Source organism: Physeter macrocephalus, chromosome 1 (genome assembly GCF_002837175.3).
Source record: "Physeter macrocephalus isolate SW-GA chromosome 1, ASM283717v5, whole genome shotgun sequence".
NCBI classification, from domain to species: domain Eukaryota; kingdom Metazoa; phylum Chordata; class Mammalia; order Artiodactyla; family Physeteridae; genus Physeter; species Physeter macrocephalus.
This window is the reverse complement of record NC_041214.2, coordinates 79641471-79665678: the sequence shown is the minus strand read 5'-3', so window position 1 is coordinate 79665678 and position 24208 is coordinate 79641471. Positions and strand designations below refer to the sequence as shown.

General features: G+C 41.0%; 1 protein-coding gene across 1 annotated transcript in view; it reads right to left on the bottom strand.

Moving 5' to 3' along the window:
• Positions 1–24208, bottom strand: part of ST6GAL1 (ST6 beta-galactoside alpha-2,6-sialyltransferase 1) — a 145738-nt gene that overhangs the window by 27138 nt on the left and 94392 nt on the right. Inside the window, exons 4-5 of the mRNA XM_024124376.3 lie at positions 15618–15753; positions 5246–5867 (exon numbers count right to left, since the gene is read on the bottom strand). Of these exons, the coding sequence (XP_023980144.1) occupies positions 5246–5828 (583 nt within the window). The 5' untranslated portion in view covers positions 5829–5867; positions 15618–15753. The remainder of the gene's footprint in view (positions 1–5245; positions 5868–15617; positions 15754–24208) is intronic.

The window sequence follows — 24208 nt, the reverse complement described above, 5'->3', positions numbered from 1 at the left end:
GGGTGGGGAGGAGGGGGACAGACACCCTGGCCTCACTCTCCTTCTTCTCAGTTTTGTACCAGCGTTACTACTGTCCAGTCCCAAATCAAAGCCAGAGAGCAAGGACACCCAGTTGACACAGTCCAAATTTCTATTTCCCCGGGCACAGAGTCATAGGAAAGCATGGAGAGTGAATTTGCGGGGGCAGATGGAGAACGCCCAGCATAGGAGGCTTGAGATAGCTCCTTGGTGTTGACCATGAGAAAGGAGAATGCTTTTATTCCTTCAATAAATACTGATAAAGCTCGTACTCTCTGCCAGACACAGTTCTAAGTGCTGGAGACAATGGTTGTGAGCATGAAATCAAGGTCCTTGCCCTTAGAGACCTCGAAATCTACTGCAAGGAGGCAGACGATAGATAAGCACAACAACCCACATTCGAGATAATTACAGATTGTGATTAATACTGTGGCACAAAATAATAACCTATAATGGAAAAGAATCTGAAAAAGAATACACACACACACACACACATATATATATACACACACACGTATAACTGAATCACTTTGCTGTACATCTGAAACATTGTAAATCAACTATACTTCCATAAAAAAATAAAAATTAACAAAAAATACTATGACACGAATAAACTGAGCTGTGTAACAGAGACCCCGAGGGAATCTCCTTTAGATAGAGGGATTGTTCAGGGACTGCATCTGAGCTGAGACCCACAGGGCATGGGAAGGGCCCAGGAAAGTAAATTCCAGCCAAAGGACACAGCAGTGTCAAGACCCCAAGGAGGGTAAGGACTTGGCTGCGGACAAGTGAGTGAAGGAAAGAAAAAATAAAAAGTGCAATGAAAGAGGTTGGCAGGAAGCAGATCTTGCAGGCCTGTGGAGGCCAGGTATGAAGTTTGGATTTTATTCTAAGATTTAAAAAAAATCAATCAAAGAAGAGAACTTTAAAACAGACCACTAAATATGAGCTTATAAAAAAAGGGATCAGATCCTTGTTTGCCAAACTCTCCTTTGCTATTGCTACTGAAAACTAAAAGACTCAACCTCAAATAGGTCTCCAGGAAATCCCTAGGAAAAATCCACAGCTACTGGGATCCCAGAAAACAAGCCTTGAAGGGGGAAGGCTGTAGAAAACAGGGGCCTCCACTTCTCTGTAACTTAGAATTAGAGAGCAGAAACAAGATGCAAATTAGAAAAGGAAGAAATAAATGCACCACGATATGCACGTGATATAACTACATGCCTAGAAAATTCAATAGAATCAGCTTGTTAGTAAATTCATAAATACATCAAAATCTACTGTGTCCAGGTATAAGAACTCTAAAGAGCTAGAAATTGTGGTGAAAGAAATTTTATCATTATTTGGACCAAACATTTCTTATATTTTCCAGTTAGCTTAATGAATCATATTACCATGTATGGAAGACTACATTCTGATTCTGGTTAGGAAAACGATATGATACAGATCAGGTTTGGCAAACTATGGCCCACAGGCCAACTCTGACCTGCCTTGTTTTTGTAAATAAAGTTTTATTGGAACTTAGCCAGGTACATTCATTTATTACTGTCTATGGTTGATTTTGCACTAAAATAGCAGAGTCATTGTAAGAGACACTGTATGTCCTCAAAAGCAAAAATATTTACTATCTGGCCCTTTATAAGAAAAGTTTGCTCACCCCTGATATAAACAATCATGCTCTCAGAGCTGCTCAACCCAGTCTTCACTCCGCCCAAGAACTTCATCTGCCCCCAAATATGCCCAAATTCCATCCCCAACCCTTGCCTTCCATCATATGGTACATGCCTACTTCTCTTCCAGCCCATCTCAATGGCCCTTCAGAATTTGTATTTATTTATTTATTTATCTATCTATCTATCTATCTCTCTTGTCCCTGTTCTTTCCTTGTCCTTCAAATGTAAACTTTTTTTCTAGGTTTTCTCATCAGTCCTCTTTCCTGGACTACAACTATCACCTTGATACAAATGACTCCTAAATCTGATCTCCCACCTTGACACTTTTTCCTGGAAGAAAATACCCAACTGCATAGATATCTATGAAGGGAAATCCACAAACACTTCAGACTCAGCACATCCAAGATGGAACCTGTCCTCCTCCAGAAGCATGCTCCCCTGTGATACAATACAGCCTGCTCCCAAGCCAGAGACCCTGGCTCCTGCCTCTCACTCGAGGTCATTTCTAGTTAGAACCAAGTTCTGTCTCTTCTACCTCATGATGCCTCTCATGTCAGACCATTTCATCCCACCTCCACTACCACTGTTCAACAGGCCTGGCACCACTTCTCACTTGGATATGACGATAGTCCCTAACAGCAGAGAGGCTACACAGCAGTCCCCATGGAGAAGGGAACTCAGAGAAATGAGAAATCTCTCCAAAACACACATGATCCCATCACTCGCTTGCTCAAAAACCTTCTAGGGCTCTTCGTGGCTTAAAGAATGAAATCCAAAGTCCTTAAGACCATCAACATTCTCTAAGAACTTACCCTGGCTACCTTTCTGACCTCATTGCTCAGCCCTCTTAACCTTGTGGGGCCCTGAGTCCCAGGCAAACAGGATTATCTGTTATGCTTAAACATACTCTGCACATTTTTCCATGCAGCCTTTGCTTCTTGCTTTTGCCTCAGTTCAGAATGCTCTTCTCCCCTCTTCCAGGGGAGCAAGTCAGGAAGAGTATCAAGGGGTTATTTTAACCTGAAAAGGGATTCATTCATTATTATAAAGCTACAATCACCATGAGGCGCAAGAGCAGAGATGAGGCTAAGTGTGGGCCCCTTAGCCAAACACCCCAGTTTCAAGTCAAACACCCCAGTTTCAAGTCCCAGTCTACTGTTAACCAGCTGCGTAACCTCTCTGAGTGTCCACACTTAGCTCCTGAGTAAAATGGGAGCAATAATCGTACCTACCGCGTAGGATTCCTGGGAGGATTAAAAGAGCAAGGCTTGTTATGCACACAGCAGGTACACCATACATGTTACTCCTATTAATTCTAATATTTTAAAAATGTGCTATGGCTTGAAATGAATATTCAAACAAATCTAAGATACTTTACATGTATGCCTATCAAAAACAATTGAAAATGACTGTGCCCACCATTGGCTGGTTTGTGGGGCTGCTGGAGACACAACACATTGTTACAGTCCCTCTGGTAAACAATTTTGTAATGGACCAAAAAAAAGGAGCCATAAAACAGATCTTACTTTGGTCTTCTACCGCCACTCCTGAGGATATTTCCCCTTTGGAGGGCAGTAGTAGTCACTTAAGTTGTCTTCCCCAAAACCTCCTTAGCAGTACTATTTATAAGAGCAAACAGTTTGAAACCATTTGATATGTTCAACAGTTGGGACTAAGCTGGACAAATTCCAGGTGTAGTGGGAAGGCTGGGGTCTGTCGAGCTCAGAGGCCTTTAACAAAGGGTCTTTCCTTTCCCTCTCCTCTTTGTATTCTAAGTTCCTATTTGGTATCGTTGATGAGTCCATGGCTGAATAAAAGAATACATGAATGAATTCCTTAAAATATTTGTTAGACTAAATGCCCAAAGGAAATAACCCTGTAAAAGGCAGAACATTTGAAGTGCAGCACGCAATTTTTGTTAGATCTCAGGATCAAAATCCTTCCATGGAAATACATATTTGAAATTATAACTCCAGTCTATAGAAAAAGTTTATTTTAATTAATGTTTAGTTAAATCTATAAAACTCCAACGTTTAATGGAGTGCATAAAAATAAAGATTATAGTTCCAATTCATGGGAGTATTAGGCTCTGCCTGAAACTGCAACATGATTCCAGCCAGGCAGACTATAATGACTTGGGAAGAAAGAAAGAAATGTAGTTCCATTATGGATGAACAAAAACCAATTACATTTAGTTTCTAGAAAACAAAGTCCAAAAGAAACCAAAAAAGCAAAAGCAGAAGTTGGGGTGGGACTGGTTATCTTGGCAGCTTTTCTTCCAAAGTGCTGCCTATTTGGAGAGTTATGAAATATGATCTCACCACTTCTTTCTGCTCTAGAGAATCCAATTTGCTTCTCCTTTTCTTCTTTTGAGAGCCTGTGCTTGGTTTCAGACCATTTTTCCTGGCAGTCATATGAAGGAAATAAAAAAGGAGACACATGACCTCACCTGCTCCAGTACCTTCCAGAGCCTGACAGAAGAGCTAGGCTTCCTGTGCTTTGCTTTCTTTAGCCTGATTCATTTCGCAATCAAGGAAAACACATTCTCTCAAAATAAGGGAACTAAGGAGCTTTAGGCAAATCCATAGCTCTGTGTTGTACACATGTTTACAAATCTGGATAAACTTTCTGTCTTTTTTTTGTTGTTTATTTTTACTGAAGTATAGTTGATTTACAATGTTGTGTTCGTTTCAGGTGTACAGCACAGTGATTCAGTGAATCTTTTTCATATTCTTTTCCCTTATAGGTTATTACAAAATATTTAGTATAGTTCCCTGTGCTATACAGGAGGTCCTTGTTGGTTATCTGTTTTATATATAATAGTGTGTATATGTTAATCCCAAGCTCCTAATTTATCCCTAAATCTTTATTAACTGCGAAGAATTTCAAGAAAAGCAAATTGATATATTCTGACCAGTGATTTTTAACCTTTTTTGGGGTCACAACTGAAAGCTATGGACTCTCTCTTTGGAAAAATGCAGACTGATTTACACATATACACACGTTATACACTCTTAATCAGCACATATTTTTGCACATGATTTTAGGGATTCATGGATCTCCTGAAGTTGGTCCAGAGTCCCCAGTTAATTCTTTTCACAGAGAAAAACTGAAAATTACCCAGGTAGTTGAGGCCAAAAGAGACAATTAGTCTCTAATTAATCAGTAAATTACAGAATTTCAGGACCTGGAGGAAAAGTAGAGATCTATGCTTTAAAGACTTTTAAATGTCAATGTAGTGTTTTGCTTATTGGTAGCAGTGGAACTTTCTTTTCAAACAAAATCTTCTGTAGAACACCAATATTTAAGACAGATCAAAATAAAGCCATTCTAGTTGATAAAGGTGCTGGAAGACTGGATCTCCACCCTCTCCACTGCCCCCGTGCCACCTCTGACTCATGAAGGACAGTTGAGTAACACTGATCTGGGCCCGCTCCGCCAGTCCATGGAGCCATACTGGGACTCCTAGTCTCCAGTACCGTCCACATGCCCAGATGCTCCAAGTGAGTGAGCACTGGCTGCTCAGATAACAGTCTTAACACCCCAGAACCCACCTATTTCTTGACCCAGTTGGGAGGACTTCAGAGATCCCGCTGATGAGACGACAGCACACCTGCCCCACGGCCCAGCCTTGGTCCTAATGTTCTCCTTAGGCAGGTAACCCTCCCATTCAGAGGTGTTGAAGGGAAAATCTGTGGCCTCTACCATTGAAACATTCACGTGGTCCCGAAGGTGGCAAAGCAGGGCCTCTGCACTGAACTTAACACCAGGCCCTGGCCCGTTGTAGGACACTTTGTACTTGTTCATGCTCAGATAATTCTTCCAGATCTTTTGCAGCCTGGGGATAAGGTTTTTGGTGGAGCTGTCCTTGTTCCACACCTGGAAGGTAGCCTCCGGCTTGGCCTTGGGACCACTGAGGGCCTGGCTGCCCCTCTGGGGGTTGTGGGTGCCGCTTGAAGACACAGATTGGGAACCAGACCGCAACACCTGGAATTCCTTGGTTTGCAGTTTAAGGGATTCATAGTAACTCCCTTTCTTCTTTTCCTTCCATACACAGATGATTGCAAACAGGAGAAAGACCAGCACACAGCAGCTGAATTTTTTCTTCAAGTTAGTGTGAATCATAATGAAAGACATGTTCAAGGAAGCCACGCTGTCCTGAGCAGGAAAACAGGCCTAAAAAAAAAGTGAGACAAGGCAGAAAATGATGTAAAGACTATCTAAAAGTAATGACGGGCTGAGCAATGGCTTTAGAGTGACAAGAATTGAATTCCAGTCCAGGTCTGTCTCCCACCAGGTCTGCAACCTTCAGCAAGTCTTAAAAAAAAAAAAAAAAAAATCACCCTCAGTTTGGGCTTGAAATGTAGAAAGTAGTGCTCAGACACTCCCGTCTTCCTCTCCGAGCTGTGAGCACTTTGTGGACTCGCCCACCACTCCTTTGTACTCCCTGAATCTCAGTTTCCTGTTGTCTTGGTCTAACTCCCTGACTGCTCTCTGAGCTTCTTGAGGTCAGGAATCACATTTTACACATTCGGTTTGTAGGGCCTTACACAATTTGTTCAAGGAAGGCATACATGCTTGAAAAACTAAAAGAAAAAGGGAGAGCAGGCTGAGGGGTCTACATCACAAGAAGCCAAACTCCCTAAAAAGGCCCAGCCTCCTTTTAAAATTGCCAGAAAGAGACCTCTTGCCATAGACAGTGTCATCGGTTTGTGATGCATCTCTCTAAGGCAGGGTCCCCAACCTCCGGGCCGAGGACTGCTACTAGGAACTGGCCACAGAGCAGGAGGTGAGTGGCGGGCAAGCGAGCAAAGCTTCATCTGCTGCTCTCCATCGCTCCCCGTGGCTCGCATTACCGCCTGAACCAACCATCCCCCCACACCCCGCCCTCCCCCTCCCATCCATGGAAAAATTGCCTTCCACGAAACCAGTCCCTGGTGCCAAAAAGGTCAGGGACCACTGCTCTTAGGGCTCTGGTGCTAGACTCCTGCATGAGAAGAAAGCCAAGGGTCAGCTTCACAATATAACATTCAGGTTTATGGAGTTCTGCATGAGTACTAGCAAGTGGCAGGAAACTGACTCACCTCACGGTGGAAGATGGGAACTCCTGGTAAAATAGCAGATATGTGACCAATTAAGGAAATGAAAACAAAAATGCATTAAGCACACAAGAGGTTATTTTATTCAATTTCATCATAAACCAGGGGCACTGTGATGTACAACTTCAGTGAGCACTGTGTTTATAATAATCTAATATGAAGGGCATCTCCTGAGCTGTGCAGAAAGGCCCCGACCATTACCACCCATGAAGGTGCTATAATCTCGATTTTTACAGATAAGCCACCTGAGGCTCTGAGAAATTAAGAGAAATGCCTAGGATCATAGAGCTGAGTGAATGGTAGCATTGAGATTCAAATCCAAGTGCACTTGATTCCCTAATCCATGACCCTTTCACTGTATCATGTACAGAACTGCTGAAAGTTCTGGAAAATGGATTTCACTAAGCAAATAGAGCCTGAACAGGCCCCTTTATATCTGGGTAAAGACCTACTTAGTTTTCCCAGAATTTATTGTGAAACTGAACGGAAAATGGAAGTACTTTGAACTCAAACAATGTCTGTATCTTCTGGAAAACATTAAATTCTTCCCTAAGTATCTAGGTTTATTTACCGTAATGGGTCTAAGCAATCACCCCCAGGGTTTTGCTAACTGATTAGGAATCTATACAACAGTAATTAATACAACATTGTAAATCAGCTATACTTCAATTAAATAAAATTCAGGAAAAAAAAAATCTATAGTCCATTTCAATGACGCCTGCTCCTAAGGATATCAGGGATAAGGTGGTAGGAGTACTGAACTGGGTATCACAAAACCTGGCTTCTTGTCCCCATTCTTGGGGACCCTAGGCAAGCCTCTTAACCTCTCTGCACCTAAGTTTCTGTGTAGGAACCATCTCTGCCCTGTCTCATTCACTGAGTGCTGGGAAGACCAAACGAGAATGGTGTTCATGGGCTTTGAACAAGGTAAATGTAAAGGCACAGAAGGTTAGAGCAGCCCCTAGGCATGAGGGCCACATTGAGGCAATGTGGGACAGCAAACGATGATGGAGTGGAGCACTGGCCATGGCTCATCAACCTGAACTTCAGGTCCTTCATCAAGTATTACTAAAGTATAATTATAATTGAAGTATAGTTCAGTTATAATATTAGTTACAGGTGTGAAAGGTAGTGATTTGATATTTTTATAGATTATGTACCACCATTACAATATTATTGACTATAATCTCTGTGCAATACATTACATCCCTGTGACTTATTTATTTTATAACTGGTAATCTGTACCTCAAATATCCTTTACCTATTTCTCCCATCCCCCCCATTGCCCTTCCCTCTGGCAACCACTAGATTGTTCTCTGTATCTGTGAGTCTGCTTCTGTTTTGTTTGTTTGGTTTTTTAGATTCCACATATAAGTGAAAACATACAGTATTTGTCTTTCTCTGTCTGACTTATTTCACTTAGCATAATACCCCTTAGGTCCATCCATATCTCAAAAGGCAAGATTTCATTCTTTTTTATGGCTGAGTAATATTCATTGTGTGTGTGTGTGTGTGTGTGTGTGTGTGTATGTATATATCACATATTCTGTATCCATTCACTCAGGATGCTTCCATATCTTGGCAATTGCAAATTATAAATAATTCTGCAGTGAACGATGGAGTGCATAAATCTTTTGAATTAGTGTTTTTGTTTTCTAGGATAAATACTCAGGAGTAGAATTGCTGGATTGTATGGTGGCCCTATTTTTAAATTTTTAAGAAGACTCCATACCGTTTTCTGTAGTGGATGCACAAATTTACATCCCCACCAACAGTGTACAAGGGTTTCCTTTTCTCCACATCCTTGCCAACACTTATTTCTTGTCCTTTTGATGATAGCCATTCTGACAGGTGTGAGGTGCTATCTCATTGTGGTTTTGATTTGCATTTCCCTGATGATTAGTGATGGTGAGTGCTTGTCTTCTTTGTCTGAGATTAACTGACCATATGTGGTGTGCATGGGTTTATTTCAGTCCCTCAATTCTGTTCCATTGATCTATGTGTCTGATTTTTTTTTTTTTTGCCAGTACCATACTGTTTTGATTACTGCAACTTTGTAGTATAGTTTGAAGTCAGGGAGCCTACCACTTCCAGCTATGTTCTTTCTCAAAATTGTTTTGGCTATTTGGGTTCTTTTGTGGTTCAATACAAATTTTAGGATTACTTGTCCTAGATATGTGAAAAATGTCATGGGTATTCTGATAAGGATTACATTGAATCTGTAGATTGCTTTGGGTAGCATGGACATTTTAACAATATTAATTCTCCTGATCCATGAGCAAGCACAGTATATCTTTCCATTTGTTTGTGTTGTCTTCAATTTCTTTTATCAATGTCATAGTTTTCAGAGTATAGGTCTTCACCCTCTTGGTTAAATTTATTCCTAGGTATTTTATTCTTGTGATATGATTGTAAATGGGATTCTTTTCTTGATTTCTCTTTCTGATCATTTATTATTAGTGTATAGAAATGCAAGAAATTTCTGTATATTAATTTTGTAGCCTGCAACTTTACTGAACTCATTGATTAGTTCTAAGTTTTTGGTGGCATCTTTAGGGTTTCCTATACATAAAATCATGTCACCTGCCAATAGTGATAGTTTTACTTCTTCCCCTCCTATTTAGATTCCTTTTATTTATTTTCCTTTTCTGATTGCAGTGGCTAAGACTTCCAGTACTATGCTGAATAAAAGTGATGAGAGTGGGGATCACAGAGGAAATGCTTTCAGCTTTTCACTGTTGAGTATGATATTAGCTGTGGGTTTGTCATAAATGGCCTTTATCATAATAATAATTATTATTATAAATGGGATGTTCCCTCTATACCCACTTTGTTGAGAGTTTTTATCATGAATGGATGTTAAATTTTGTCAAATGCTTTTTCTGCATCTATTGAGATGATCATGTGATTTTTAGCCTTCATTTTGTTCACGTGGTGTATCACATTGATTTGTGGATATTGAACCATCCTTGAATCCCTGGAATAAATCTCACTAGATCATGATGTATGATTCTTCTAATGTATTGTTAAATTTGGCTTCTAATATTTTGAAGAAGACTTTTGCATCTATGCATCAGGGATACTGGCCTGTAATTTTCTTTTTTTGTAGTGTCTTTTTTGGTTTGTGTATCAGGGTAAAGTTGGCCTCACAGAAGGAGTTTGGAAGTGTTCCCTCCTCTTATATATATATATATATATTTTAATAGTTTGAGAAGGATAGGTATTAACTCTTCTTTAAATGTTTGGTTAATTCCCCTGTGAAGCTGTCTGGTCCTGAACTTCTGTTTGTTGGGTTTTTTAGTTTTTTTGTTTGTTTGTTTGATTGATTTCTGATTCAATTTCATTGCTAGAAATTGAACTGTTCAGATTTTCTATTTCTTCCTGATTCAGTCTTGGAATACTATATGTTTCTAGGAATTTATATATCTCTTATAGGTTGTCCAGTTTGTTGGTATATAATTGTTCAAAGTATTCTGATTGCTTTTATTTGTGATATTGGTTGTAACTTGTCTATCATTTCTGATTTTATTCAATTGGGCCCTCTTTTTTTCTTAATAAGCCTAGCTCAGGTTTTGTCAATTATATTTATCTTTGCAAAGGACCAGCTCTTAGTTTCACTGATCATTTCTATGATTTTTTAGTCTCTACTTCATTTATTTTTCCTCTGATCTTTATTATTTCCTTCCTTCTACTAACTTTGAGCTTTCTTTGTTCTTCTTTTTGTGATTCCTCCGGGTGTAAAGTTAGGTTGTTTACTTGAGATGTTTCTTATTTCTTGAGGTATGCCTGTATCACTATAAACTTCCCTCTTAGAACTCCTTTTGCTGCATCCCATAGATTTTGGATTATTATGTTTCTATTGACACTCATCTCAAGGTACCTTTTTATTTCTTCTTTGATTTCTTCATTGACCCATTGGTTTTTAGTAGTATGTTGTTCAGTCTTTACATATTTGTGTTTTTCCAGTCTTTTTCCTGCAATTGATTTCCAGTTTCATACCACTGTTTGAAAAGATGTTTGATATGATTTCAGTCTTCTTAAATTCATTGAAATTTGTGTATTCTGCTGTTTTGGGATGGAATGTTCTATTGATATCTATTAAGTCCGTTTGGTCTAATGTGTTTTAAGGCCAATGTTTCTTTATCGATTCTCTATCTGGATAATTCTATCCAGTGATGTAAGTGGGGTATTAAAACCCCCTACTATTATTGTGTTACTGTCAATTTCTCCCTTTATGTTTACTGATATTTGCTTTAAGAATTTAGGTGTTCCTATCTTTACAAATGTTATGTCCTCTTCTTAGACTGACCCCTTTATCATTATGTAATGCCCTTCTTTGTCTTCTGTTATAATTTTTGTTTTAAAGTCTATTTTGTCTGATATGAGTATTGTTACCCCAGATTTCTTTCCATTTCCTTTTGCACGGAATATCATTTTCCATCCTTTCATTTTCAGTCTGTGTGTCTTTAGTTCTGAAGTGAGTCTCTTGCAGGCAGCATATATATGTCTTTTTTTTTAATCCATTTGGCTTCCCTATGTCGTTTGATTGAGGTATTTAGTCCATTTACATTTAAAGTGATTATTGGTAGGTGTGTACTTATTTCCATTGTTACTGTTCCAAGTTGTTTTTGTAGTTCTTCTCTGTTCTTTTCTTCTTCCTTTAGTCTCTTCTCTTGTGGTTTGATGCTTTTCTTCGGTGCTGTTTCTTTTTTCTCCTCTTTTTTTTTTCATGTGTGTGTGGTGTGTGTGTGTGTGTGTGTGTATTTATTGTAAGTTTTGTTTTATAGTTACCATGAAGTTCACATATATTTATATACAGACAGATACATAGATATAGATTTATTTTAATCTGGTAGTCATTTGATTTTCAATATATTCTAAAAGCTCTATGTTTTTTACTGTCCAATATTTCATATTTTTGACATCATATTTTACATCTTTTGTGTATCCCTTAACTATTATTGCAGTTACAGTTGATTTTACAAATTTTCTCTTTTAACCTTTATACTAGATTTTCAGGTAGTTGATCCATTGCCTTTTCTATATATTGTCTTTACCAGTGAGATTTTCTTCCTTCATATATTTTTTTATTTCTTGCTATAACCTTACTTTTCACTTAAAGAAGGTGTTCACTTAACATACCTTGTAAGGCCAGTTTAGTGGTGATGCCCTCTTTTAGATTTTTGTTTGTCTGGGAAACTCTTTATCTCTTCTCCAATTCTGAATGACAACCTTGCCCGGTAGAGTATCTTTGGTTGTAGGGTTTTTTTCTTTCAGCACTTTACATATATCATGCCACTCCCTTCTAGCCTGCCAAGTTTCTGCTGAAAAATCATTTGATAGCATTAAGGGGGTTCCCTTGTATGTTACTCTTCGTTTTCCTCTTGCTGCCTTCAAAATTCTCTGTCTTTAATTTTTCCCTTTTAATTATGACCTCTTGATATGTAACCTATAATGGAATAAAATCTGAAAAAAAATTAACTAAATCACTTTGCTGTACACTTGATTTACAATATTGTATTAGTTTCAACTAAAATTTCAATTTCAATTAAAAATTTAAAAAAGTAATAAATCTCTGTTGCAGTGTGAAAAAAATATATGTTGTGATATGGATCTTTTTGGGTTCATTTTGTTTGGGACTCTCTATGCTTCCTGGACCTGGATATCTGTTTCCCAGGTTAGTGAAGTTTTCAGCCATTATTTCATCAAATATGTTTTTTTTTCTACGCCCTTTCCCCTCTCTTATCCTTCTGGGACCCCTATAATGCAAATGTTAGTATGCTTGATGTTGTCCCAGAGCTCCAGTAAACAATTCTCAATTTTTTAAATTCTATTTTCTTTTTGATGCTCTCATTGGGTGATTTCCACTATTCTGTCTTCCAGGTCACTTACGTGTTCTGTATCACCTAATCTGCTGCTGATTCCCTCTAGTGTGTTTTTTTTCATTTCAGTTATTGTATTCTTCATCTGTGACTGGTTATTTTTTATATTTTCTAATTCTTTGTTGAAGTTCCCATACTCCTCTATTCTCCTGAGTTTGGTGAGCATATTTATGACCCTTGCTTTGAACTCTGTATGGTGTATGAGGTAAATTACAATTACTTATGTCAGTTTCATTGTTGTTGTTCTTTTTCTGGGGTTTTATCTTGTTTTTCATTTGGAACATATTACTCTGTCCCCAGGATGCACCAGCGGCCACCTTCTTGGGAAATGCTGGAACTGCAGGGGCTAGAGTTACAGCCTGGTGTGGGCCAGGACTTCTCCCAGGGTGCACCAGGGGCTGCCACGTCGGCAAATGGAGGACAGTTGGAGGAGCCACGTACAGGCTGAGGGGTAGCCTGGGGTGTGCTGGTGTGGTCTTGGCTGGCTGGCTAGAATGTCAAGTGCTTTTCAATCCACTGCCTCTGCACTGGGACTGGGAGCAAGTAAGTTTGTGCACAAGCTCTTTAAGAGCATAGTCTCAGTTTCCTACAGCCCTCCAGCTCGCCCAGTCATAAGTTTGAAAACCAGTTAAGGGGACTTATCTTCCTGGTGCTGGTCCCCAGGGCTGGGGCCCCCAATGTGGGGCTTGAACCCTTTGCTCTTAGGAAGGACCTCCAAGTTTGTGATATCCTCTTCCTCTGTGGGTCACTTGCCAGAGGTGTGGGTCCTGACTTGATCGTGTCTCTGCCCCCTCCTACCCACCTTGATGTGTTTTCTTCTTTATATCCTTAATTGTATAAGAGCTATTCTGCTAGTCTTCAGGTCATTCTCAGAGAAAGTTGTTCTATATGTAGTTGTAGTTTTGCTGTGTCTGTGGGAGGAGGTGAGCTCAGGGTCCTCCTACTCCACCATCTTGATCCCACCTCACTGAGACTCTAATTTAAGCACCAAACAGTGCTTCCTACCACTAAAGACCTCAGAAACCAGTGACTCTAGGGAGGATGGGTGCTTACCTTGGGCCACCAAAGTTTTGGAAGTGATGAAATGTACACAGAGGGAGAATTCAAACATGAGATCATGAAATGGGGGAGGCGCTTGTTGCATCATCAGAAAACTAAGCAGTTCAATTTCCCCAGACACCCAACACAGCTAATCATAGGACACTAAGACAGCTGAGGAAAAACTAGCAAAGAAGGGAAAGTAGCATTTGAGAAGCGCCTACTATATGGTAGGCACTCTACCTGCTTTACCTCATTTAATTTTTACTATACCACTATGGGATAGGTATTAACAACCCCTCTTGAGAAAATGAGGAAACAGGCTTAGCAAGGATACAGGGCTTCTCCAAAGTCAATAGCTAATCAGTGCTAGAACCAGGATTTCAACCCAGGTCTGTCTGACTAAAAGTCCATGGTCTTTGGACTAAAGAACAGGCATTGTGAAAAAGCACAGTGAATAGTCAGTGTTGACCAGCTAGGACTCAGAAATCAGGATCTCTAGCGACACAGCTGCTGGAAAGTCACAGAATAAACACCCTCACTATCAGCACTGACACTACTCATGTGCACTGTTTTACCAGTCAGGCAACGCTTTCACAGCAATAGGTTTATGAGACCCAGTATAACCCTGTGAGATGAGCAAATTTTATTAGTTCCATTTACAACTGAAGAAACTACAGTTTTTTAAATATAGATAATTTTCAAAGCTGCATGAGTGATTTGGAAATGATGGAGTTGGGACTTAACTTTTATGTGTATGAGTGAAATAAGATAGGAGTTAGGGAGGTGGAGCCTGGTTCACTGTCTCACTGGGCTGAGGCTCAGAAGGGTTTGTGTTCGACTTCTGCCAGCACCTACTCTCCAAGGTTGAGTTTCCCAGGAAAGAAGAATTCCCCAAACCTTCAACCATAACACAGTCTTACAACTTTAAGAAAGCCTCAGCCTTCAAGGCCGGTGCTCTGTCGTGAGTGCCTCAGGGCACTCATGTGAAACCTCATGTCAGGGCTCCCAATTCTCTTGACCACCACCCTCTGTTGAGGTTCCAAGTCTACCAGCTGGCTGGAGCTTCTGCTCATAGGCACTTAGAGCTTCACTCTCATCTCTCAAGCTGCTCTAGAGAGACAAGGACTTGAAGAAGTTTCATCTAAGCAGCCCAAACTGAAGGAAAGGAGTAGTAAATATTTCTCCCCAGATTCTTTGGGAAATCAGTCCAAGTTTTTAATTTCCCAATCACATCCCAGATTGCCTTAAGCCTCTAGGACTCTGCACTGCTGTAATCTCTCCCCTTGTCCATTTGCCTGGCAACCAGACAGCATTACCTTTCTGCTTCTGGCCTCCTGTGGAGCCCACCTCCCTTTCCTGTTCTCCCAGCAAGAACAGCAGCACTGTTCTTGCTCCCTGCTGCTTGCCTCTAGTGTTTAGTAATGCTTGCTTTTCATGCTGACCCCCTGTGTATCAAAGAACACTTACGAGCCCACCAGGCTTCTAGAAGAATAAGTAACAACTCGCATTATCACCTACAGAGAACAAGCCAACACTGAACCAACAGAAAGAAAAATCCCAGCCAAAGTAGGGCTCCCACCCTAGACTACTCATCACTGGATGCCCAGTAGCAAATGCAGGGCTTGGCCACAGTAGGTGCTTTAAAAAGGTAGACTGAATTATAGAATAACTTTAAATCTTATATTTATAGTTTATAGAAATAGGCAAAATAGGCAAATCACTTATCTCCACCCCTCATTGACTAAGGACTAAAAAAAAAAAAGAAGAAGAAGAAAACAGCAAAGCTGTAGCCAGACCTTCAGCCCCTCTGTGGCTCCACACCAGCGCACTCTGCCGTGCCGATCCCAAATAGAAAATGGACCCCGGTGCTGCCTCCATATCCCATGCCTCCAGGTGTTCCTTACCTGCTTCTGGCTAATCCCCCTGGGGCTGCAGGCCCTCCAGGTCCTCAGGAACCAGCACTATTCCCCATGGGAGGAATGTTTGCTTTATTGGGTCTGGAGGCCAAGGCTCATTTTTCTCAGGATGATCAAAAAGCATCTACAAAGGAGAAAAAAAAAAAAAGATGAGTTAAGTGTCGTTTTCCAGCAGGGGCAGAGTTAAAGATTAACAAGATAGACAGGGACGTCTGCTACACTCCAGTGCGGGCCCTGGAAGCCCCAAGGGCTCAGAAAAAGAGAGACAAAAGCCAATTACAGGTGCAGTGCTCTGGGTCCATAAACAGCACAGAGAGCCTAGAAATAGTCCGATACTAGATAAGAACATGAGCAAGCACCACAGACCAATCTGGGAAGAAAGGATTGTTTAGTCCCTGGTTTGGGCATACATAAACAGCTATCTGGGGAAGAGAGGATTCAGTTCATCCCCAAATGAACTCTAAACAAACTTTAAAAAAATTATTTTCAAAGAATATTTAATGATACATGAAAGTTCTATCAGTATAATGTTAACTGAAATTCAGAAAAAATACATTTTTTAGAATTCACATGTGAGAAAAAGGACAAAAAAAAAAAAAAAAAACCACCCTGGATGGTACAATAAGGAGTAATGAGGGTTTTCATTTTTTATAATTTTTTTATATATTCCAAAATTTCTAAAGTGTACATGTGTTACTCTTAGAGTTGGAAAAAATTATAAAAATATAATTTTTAAAAGCTAAAAATAGAACTCTATATTTGTTAGCTCTCTTCTTTCTGATGGAATGTAGAAAAATAACAAAGGAAAAGTTTAATAGTCAGTTGCATGAAAATTCCAACTTGTATCAATAAAAAATACTGTAGTAAAAAGGAAGATAAACTCAAGGTGTGCAAAGGGTTCAAACAGTAAAAGCCTCTAGAAATGAACAGGCAATCAACATGAACAGACAAATCACAAAACAGAAAATACAATTAATGAGCATATGAAATTATGATTACTCTTGAGAGAAACTCAAAAGAGGCACTGAACATTAAGATACTAGTTTGTAAAATTAACATTAACCAGCAGTTTTCAAAATGATTAATACTCATCGCCAGGCAGACTGTAATGAAGTTGGTATATTTCAAGAGAGCAGTAGAAATTAATTTAACTTTTCTAGAAAGTAATCTTGCCATAGAATTAAGAGCTCATGACTATGAACCAAGTTATTGTACTTCCAGGAAAAAAAAAACTGAATAAATAATTCAAAGGGAGAAAAGGTTATATATTTCAGTTTCCTCATATGTAAAATAATTCCCTACCTTACACGGCTGTGGCAAAAACTGGAAGAAGATTCATGAAGTAAAGAATGAGTTTTATAAAGCAATATGCATGTGCAAAAAGAAAAATAGCTTTCAGTTTCAAAATGATTTATAATGGTGAAAAATCTACGGTTAAGGGACTTCCCGGGCGGTCCCGTGGTCAGACGGAACTTCACCTTCCAATGCAGGGGGTGCAGGTTCAATCCCTGGTCAGGGAGCTAAGATCCCGCATGCCTCACGGCCAAAAAACCAAAACATAAAACAGAAGCAATATTATAACCAATTCAATATCCCCAACAGTTTTGCCTAAATTACTCAACATAAAGAAAGTCAAACTGAAAAGATGAGAATTTCTCTCTTCTCAGTTTGCTCATCACCTGTTTTCAGGTCTCAACCAGGTACATTTTTTGTAGATATTTGGACATGCATAACTTTTAGTCACAATGTGACTAAATATGTACAGGTAACATTCTGTGTTTCACTTTTTTGTTATAATATTTTAAGCATTTTATTTCATGTTGCTACTTAAATTCACACACCATTGTGTATATATTCTATCTGGTGGATGCAGCATATTATTTCCCTATTGCTGGAAGCCTAATTATTAACCTTTTCTCCCTTTGAATTATTCATTCAGTTTTATTTCCTGGAAGTACAATAACTTGGTTCATAGTCATGAGCTCTTAATTCTATGGGATGATTACTTTCTTAAAAAGTTAAATTAATTTCTACTGGCTCCCTAGCAGCCTCCTGGTAGAGTCCAAAATAAAAATGTCTCTGAAAGCTATCCCTCGTTTCATGTCATGTAACTTTCCTGTGAGGCAGGGGGTTTGTGATTATGCAAGCAGGATTACCATTTGTCTCCTCCTACCAAAAATGTAAACTCTGTAAGTGTTGGCCTTTCTTCACTACTACCCTCAGTGCCTAGATGCATGTCTGGCATATGGTAGGTACTCAATAGCTGTTGGTTGAATGAATGAATGAGGGAAGTGTTGCCAGCCCTTAAGAGGTCTACGCTTACCTCAGGCACCATTGATGGACAGGGCTCTTTCTCAGCAGCCTCACTGAGAACACTTTGGGCAGTCATTGGCACTTTGGATGCCGCCTCTTGCCTGTATATGCTGCTTCACTGCCATTCCCTCAATGCATGAGCTGCTGGGGCATGAGACTTTTATTTGGGTTCAGTGCACAGACATCAGAGGAGTGCAGCAAACCCGTATCTTCCTCCCACACATCGCAACTTCTCGGAACAACTTGCCCTCTAAGGAGATTAAAAATCACTCCCCACTGTTGATTTCCAAAAATCAACCAGTTGAAACAAGTGGTATAACTGTTGATCTATATCTGTTGTAGATGATGAGGGCCTTCCAAAAATAGTCACCGCTGCTCATGAGATAGTAGCAGTAGTGATCTTCAACCAGCTACACAAGTGGTAACAGAATCCTCAACTCTCTGGGGGAGAAACTTTAGCACTCACGACAATAACAGCTACCAAGTATTTAATACTAGCTATGTTCAAAGCACGGACTATAGCTTAGGGGTTAAGAGTAAGAACTCTGGAATTAGACTGAGCTGGGCAAGAGTCCAAACTCTGCCTTTCCCCAGTTACATGACCTTGGACAAGCTACTCAACCCCCTAGGACTCAGCTTCTTTATCTGTAAAATGGGAATAATAATAACAGAGCCCATCTCATGGGATTATTTAAATAATCAAGTTAGATAAAACACCCAAAGGGACTGCAATAGGAACTGTGACAAAAATTATCCAAGTCACTTCATTTACCCCTCCCCATCCCCTACTGTGTGGATACCACTACTACCCCCATTTTTACAAATGGGAGACTGAGACAGGTGTGATGAGTAATTTGCCCAGAGTAACTCACTCGTGACACTCCAAATGTCCCATGCTCTTTCATGCCTTTGTAGCCCTGCACATAGAGTCCCTTCTGCTTGAAATGTCCTTTCCTGCCCTGTTCACACAGGGCCATGACCACTCAGCCTCCTATACCAGCTCAAGTGCCCCTGGACTCTGAAGCCTTCCTTGACCCCCACGGAGACCATCACAGCTCCGCTGTGCCTGTGCTGGCTCTCATCAGACCACATGACACTTACTCATTTGCAGGTCTGTCCCAACCTTTAAGATTTATTTCTGGTCCCCTGCATCAAGCCAGGCTCTGCTCCATAACTGGGAAGTGCTCAGTCATGTTTGAACGAAAGAATGAGGCTAGGTCGGACACCACTCCTCCCCATCCCCACATCCTTCAGTTGTTAGAATCACTCCCACCACCTACCCACCCATCACCTTCAATTGCCGGAGTCCCCTTTACAGCACTGCTGTGGCAGGTATTCATTCCGTCTGGTGAGTACACTGAGTGACAGGAAATTCACCACCTCCCCAGGTTGCACATGGCTATGTGAGCAGCTCTGCCTCTTAGAAAGGTCTTAAAATGAAAAGAAATCAACCTCCCTGTAAAAATAAACCCAGCAGTTTAAGCTCAGCTCTCTGGAGCCATATAGACTCAGAATGAAAACCAGTAACACTTGCTGAGCCCGTGCTCATCCCATGCTCAGTGCTGGGAACTCCACGTGCACCCACTCATTTCATCCTTGTGGCAACGCTGTGCAGACCACCTTGCTGCTGTATCTTCTCCTCCACCCAGGACAATCTTCCTCAGTTAGCTCCTGGCTCACTAGAATTCTCTCCAACACTATTTCTCTCATAACTCTTGGTGGCATTAACAATCACTTATAGAATTATTCTAGTCAACTCCAATGACTGTGACCTCAGCAACTCACCCCCAAGGTCATAGCTTTGATCTTGTCATTTCCAAAAAATAGACTCCCTTCATCAAGGGATGCCTCGATTTCAGGCATCCTTCTCTAATCACCACTCCTATCTCTGCAGCTTAGTCCAACCAGTACCCAACTCTAACAATCTTCTGTGTTTGATCCTACTACCTTCCCACCATCTCTCACTTCCTCCCTGCCATCCTTTCCCTTCCTATCCAGCTTAAATTCCACCGTCAGTCATTCAGCTGACCTCTATCATCACACATGTTTGGATAAACCCCAATCCTGGTTAAATCCAACTCTCTGTCCTACTCCACACCTGCAAGCAGGCAGCTGAACATGGCTAAAGAAAATCATGCAACGATGCTTAATGATGTCACTTCAAGTTCATGATCACTAACTGCAAATAGCTCCTTAATGCTCCACAGCAATGACATGCTCCTTTTCCAGTTGACTCATCTGCCACTGTCCTGGAGGACTCTATGACTTCCTCCCCACTAAAAACTCCTCTTATCCTCACCCTCGCCTGATGAACTTGCTACTTACTCATAGAAAAAAAGGAAGCTAGCTACCAGAGTAGAACTTCCACACGCATGCTTTTGTATCACCGCTACTCACCTTACCTGCACTTATGCCCAAATGATCTCATTACTATGAATTAATTGGCTGCATCCAACACTTGCAATATCCAACGTTTTTCCATAAATCCTACACACTCTTGTCTACTTAAGGACATTCTTAAAAATCCCCCTTTTTTCTTCCGCATCAATAGGTATCTTTCTCTCAAAGATCATGCTCATCAGCATATAGGTATGCTATTATTTCTCCTATCTTTAAAAAAAAAAAAAAAACTCTCCTGATTGAGGCAGCCACCACCTGACCCAGATCAGCCTCAGCATCACTAACAATGGGACACCTAGACAGTTTTTGCCTTCTGAAGTGAGACTGTATGAAGCACATAGCACCACGAATGAAAAATTCTTGCCCCAAATGTTTAATCTGTAAGTGATCAAGCCTTTATATGCAATTCCAGTTTTTCGGAAATACAAGAGAAAGAAGAACAAGTTAAAAGACACCCTAATTTACCAGATGTATCCAGAAAGCAGGACATTCTATAGAACAATTGAACTAGTTTCATCAGCAAATCAATGGACACAAAAAACAAATGACTTAAAAAACACAACAGTCACATGCAGTCTGCAGACCTTTGGTATGAACAGAACAACACTGGGGAGAAATGGGGGTATCTGAATATAGACTGGGTATTATATATGATATTAAGAAATCACTGTTAATTTCGTTAGGTTTAATAATAGTATTATATATTATGATTATATATGTGGTTATGTTAGAAAAAAAGTCCTACGCATTTGAAGTAAAGATGAAATTTACTTTAAAAATACTTTAGCCAAAAATAAAGCAAGTATGAAAAAAATGCAGCATCATTTTTTTTCAAATATATTCAAATTAAGCCATGTAAGGAACGAGAGTGATTTGCAGACTCTTCTTGACAATATCATTTGGGATCAGGGAGCCTTTGAAAGAGTGTGAAGAAAAAACTTACGTCGACAATGTTCCAGTGTTACTGAAGGAATTAACTGAAAAAGATACATGACATTACAAAAGTCACATATTTAGCCATTGCATGAGGTCTAAATAAACTCCATTTCCCTGTCCCTCCAACAAAACCTCTTGACCTCATTTCACTTCCCCTGCCCTTTTTCTTCCCTTTACAGTAAAACTCCTTGAAAGAACTATCTGTAGTCACTGTTTCCAATTTCCCTCCTTCCCATTCTCACTTGAACCAACGCCATCAAGCCTCCCTCATCTCGATGAAACTGCTCTTGTCATGTCCCCAAAGACCTCCGTGACCTCCATGCTACCAATCAAATGGTCAGGGCTAAGTATCTTATTCAGCCCATCAGCCGTACTTCACACAGTTGGTCACTTCCCCCTTCTGGCTTCCAAAACCCACACCCTTTTGGTTTTTCTCCACTCACTGGTCACTCCTCCTCAGCTGTCTCTGATGCTGGCTCCTCCTCATCTGCCCTACCTCTACACACTGAAGTGCCCCAGGTTCTGGACTTTGTTCTAGCGACACTCGCTTTCTACTGGATGTGGAAAGCAAGTGATCTGTTCCCCCTCTACTCAGCCTGTAGTTTTCAATCAAAACACATTTGTTGACGTGCACTAAAATGAGTTCGGAAGCATTTTCTGTTGCTGAGTTTCTACAGAAAGGAAGTCCCTAATAATTAAAAACAAAAGCAAAATAGTAGGGCTGGGGTTGGGAGACAGTAGAATAAAACACTGTGTTCACTTCACTATTTAGACTATCCTCTATAATCTGTAGAGGGGAGGCAGCATTGCAGAGAACAATGATGATCGGAGGTAGGGCACATTATTAAAATTTCTTGTTAAAATGCAGATTCCTGAATTCTACCTCAGTCATTCTGTTCCAAGTGGTCTGGGATGGGGCTCAGAAACCCGCATTTAGCAAGCACCCCCAAGTGATTCTGACGCAATCAGAAGTGCTAGTCTGAGAAAGCTTTATCTAGATCCAGGATGGGAAAAGTATAGAACTTGAGTGTAATCAACTTTTATAGTAATTTGAAAGAGTAATTTTATGCCTGAGAAGTCTAATAACTTTAAAAATATAGCTTGTATTTTAAATGTCTTTTTCATTTCATTATTCTAATAACTCCCTTTTATTGTATTTTTAAAATTATTGATGTGTGAGAGGTTGGGGAAGAAACCCAGTCCTTTACCAACAATAGTTTGAGAAGCTCAAGCTTTGGAGAAAGACCTCAGGCTCTGGCATCTCAAAAGCCCAGAGTCAAATCCTGGCTTTTCTATCTGTCAGTTGCATGATGTTAGACCCGTTTGGTCAACTTCTGTGAGCCTGTGTCTTCATCTGTGAAGTATGGATAATAATACTTTAAAATTTGCCTCTGCAGGGTTGTGCTGACAATTTACTGATAGACTTTATCACTTTGTTCTGGCTAAGAATTATTGTACTTTTACCACGTGCTGAGCATTTTACAAACGGTAAAGTTCCTGTAATTGGGTAAAACTCATTCAATCCCTGCGGCAACAATAGTGCTTGAGGTGGGTGCCGCCGGCTCACCTCCCAGGGCTTCCAGCAGAGCTGGTCCAGGCTGCTGTCGGAAACAGCCTCCCAGCTCCTGGCCACCTACCAGTGGGAGCCAGCGTAGGTCAAAACATTAGTACTTGTATCAAAACATTTCTGACAAGTCCCAGTTTTACTCAAAAGGACAGAAAAAGTCAGATAAGCAGCGGAAACCAATCCGTAGTTGGTGAATCTGAGGAGGGAGTGAAAGGAAACCACGAGAGGCTTTGCCAGGTGCCTGAGTGGCTGTGTTGACAAGTGTTTACCTGAGGACCAGCCCCGCTGCTAGGCTAATGGGAGGGCGGGGGAAATCCTGCCGGATCAGTGCCCTGAAGATAAAGGGGCCTTGATTCCTGCCTGCCCAGCTGTTCCAGACCCAGGCTGCAAAAAAAAAAAAGGTCTCTTAACAGAGATTAGATCTTTTCCCAGCCAGGCAGGCACTGATGGAGAAGACTGAAACGGCCGAGTACATTTCCCTGAGGTTATCGAAAAATGTGGAGAACAGAACTTTTTCTGTGCGGGATGTTGAGTCCCCACCGCAGACAGGGCAGCTGCTCCTTGGTCCTGGAACAGAGCCAGCCACTCAGGACAGGTAGGGAGAGCTCTGGACTCAGGACTAAGGGAGCCACGGGGCAAAGGAAAACCACAAAGGCTTGTGCTTTGTCTTCAACCTTGCACCTTTAGTGGACACGTACTTGTAGCGATTTTTGCCTTCCAATTTGACAGGTGCCTGGCGGAAAGCAGGCACTTTACACCCCATCAGCTCCCCTTCTGTATGACGCCCACTCCCCAGTACAAGCAGTAGAAGCCCCAGCCCCAGCAGGCATCCCCCCAGTCTTACCAACTAAGACCACTCTGCTCCACTCCAACAGTCAGGGGTAAGCCGAGGAGGAAGGAACAAAAAAGGGCCCATAAGGAGGGCTGAATAAACACCATGCTCCTCCCAAGCAATAAACCACCTCTCTCCTCCACACCCCACAGAGACGTAGAGAGAAAAGAAAATAGGCCTCTTTCCTCCTCAGAAAGAACTGTTTCACCTCCTCCTAATCTTGGGGAAAAAATGACATTTGTATTATGGACGTTTTTACACATACAAAAAGGTACAGAGGGCTTTGCTGGTGGCACAGTGGTTGGGAATCCGCCTGCCAACGCAGGGGACATGGGTTCGAGCCCTGGTCTGGGAAGATCCCGCATGCCACGGAGCAACTAAGCCCGTGCGCCACAACTACTGAGCCTGCGCTCTAGAGCCCGCGAGCCACAACTACTGAGCCCGCGTGCCACAACTACTGAAGCCCACGCGCCTAGAGCCTGTGCTCCGCAACAAGAGAAGCCACCACAGTGAGAAGCCCGCGCACCGCAA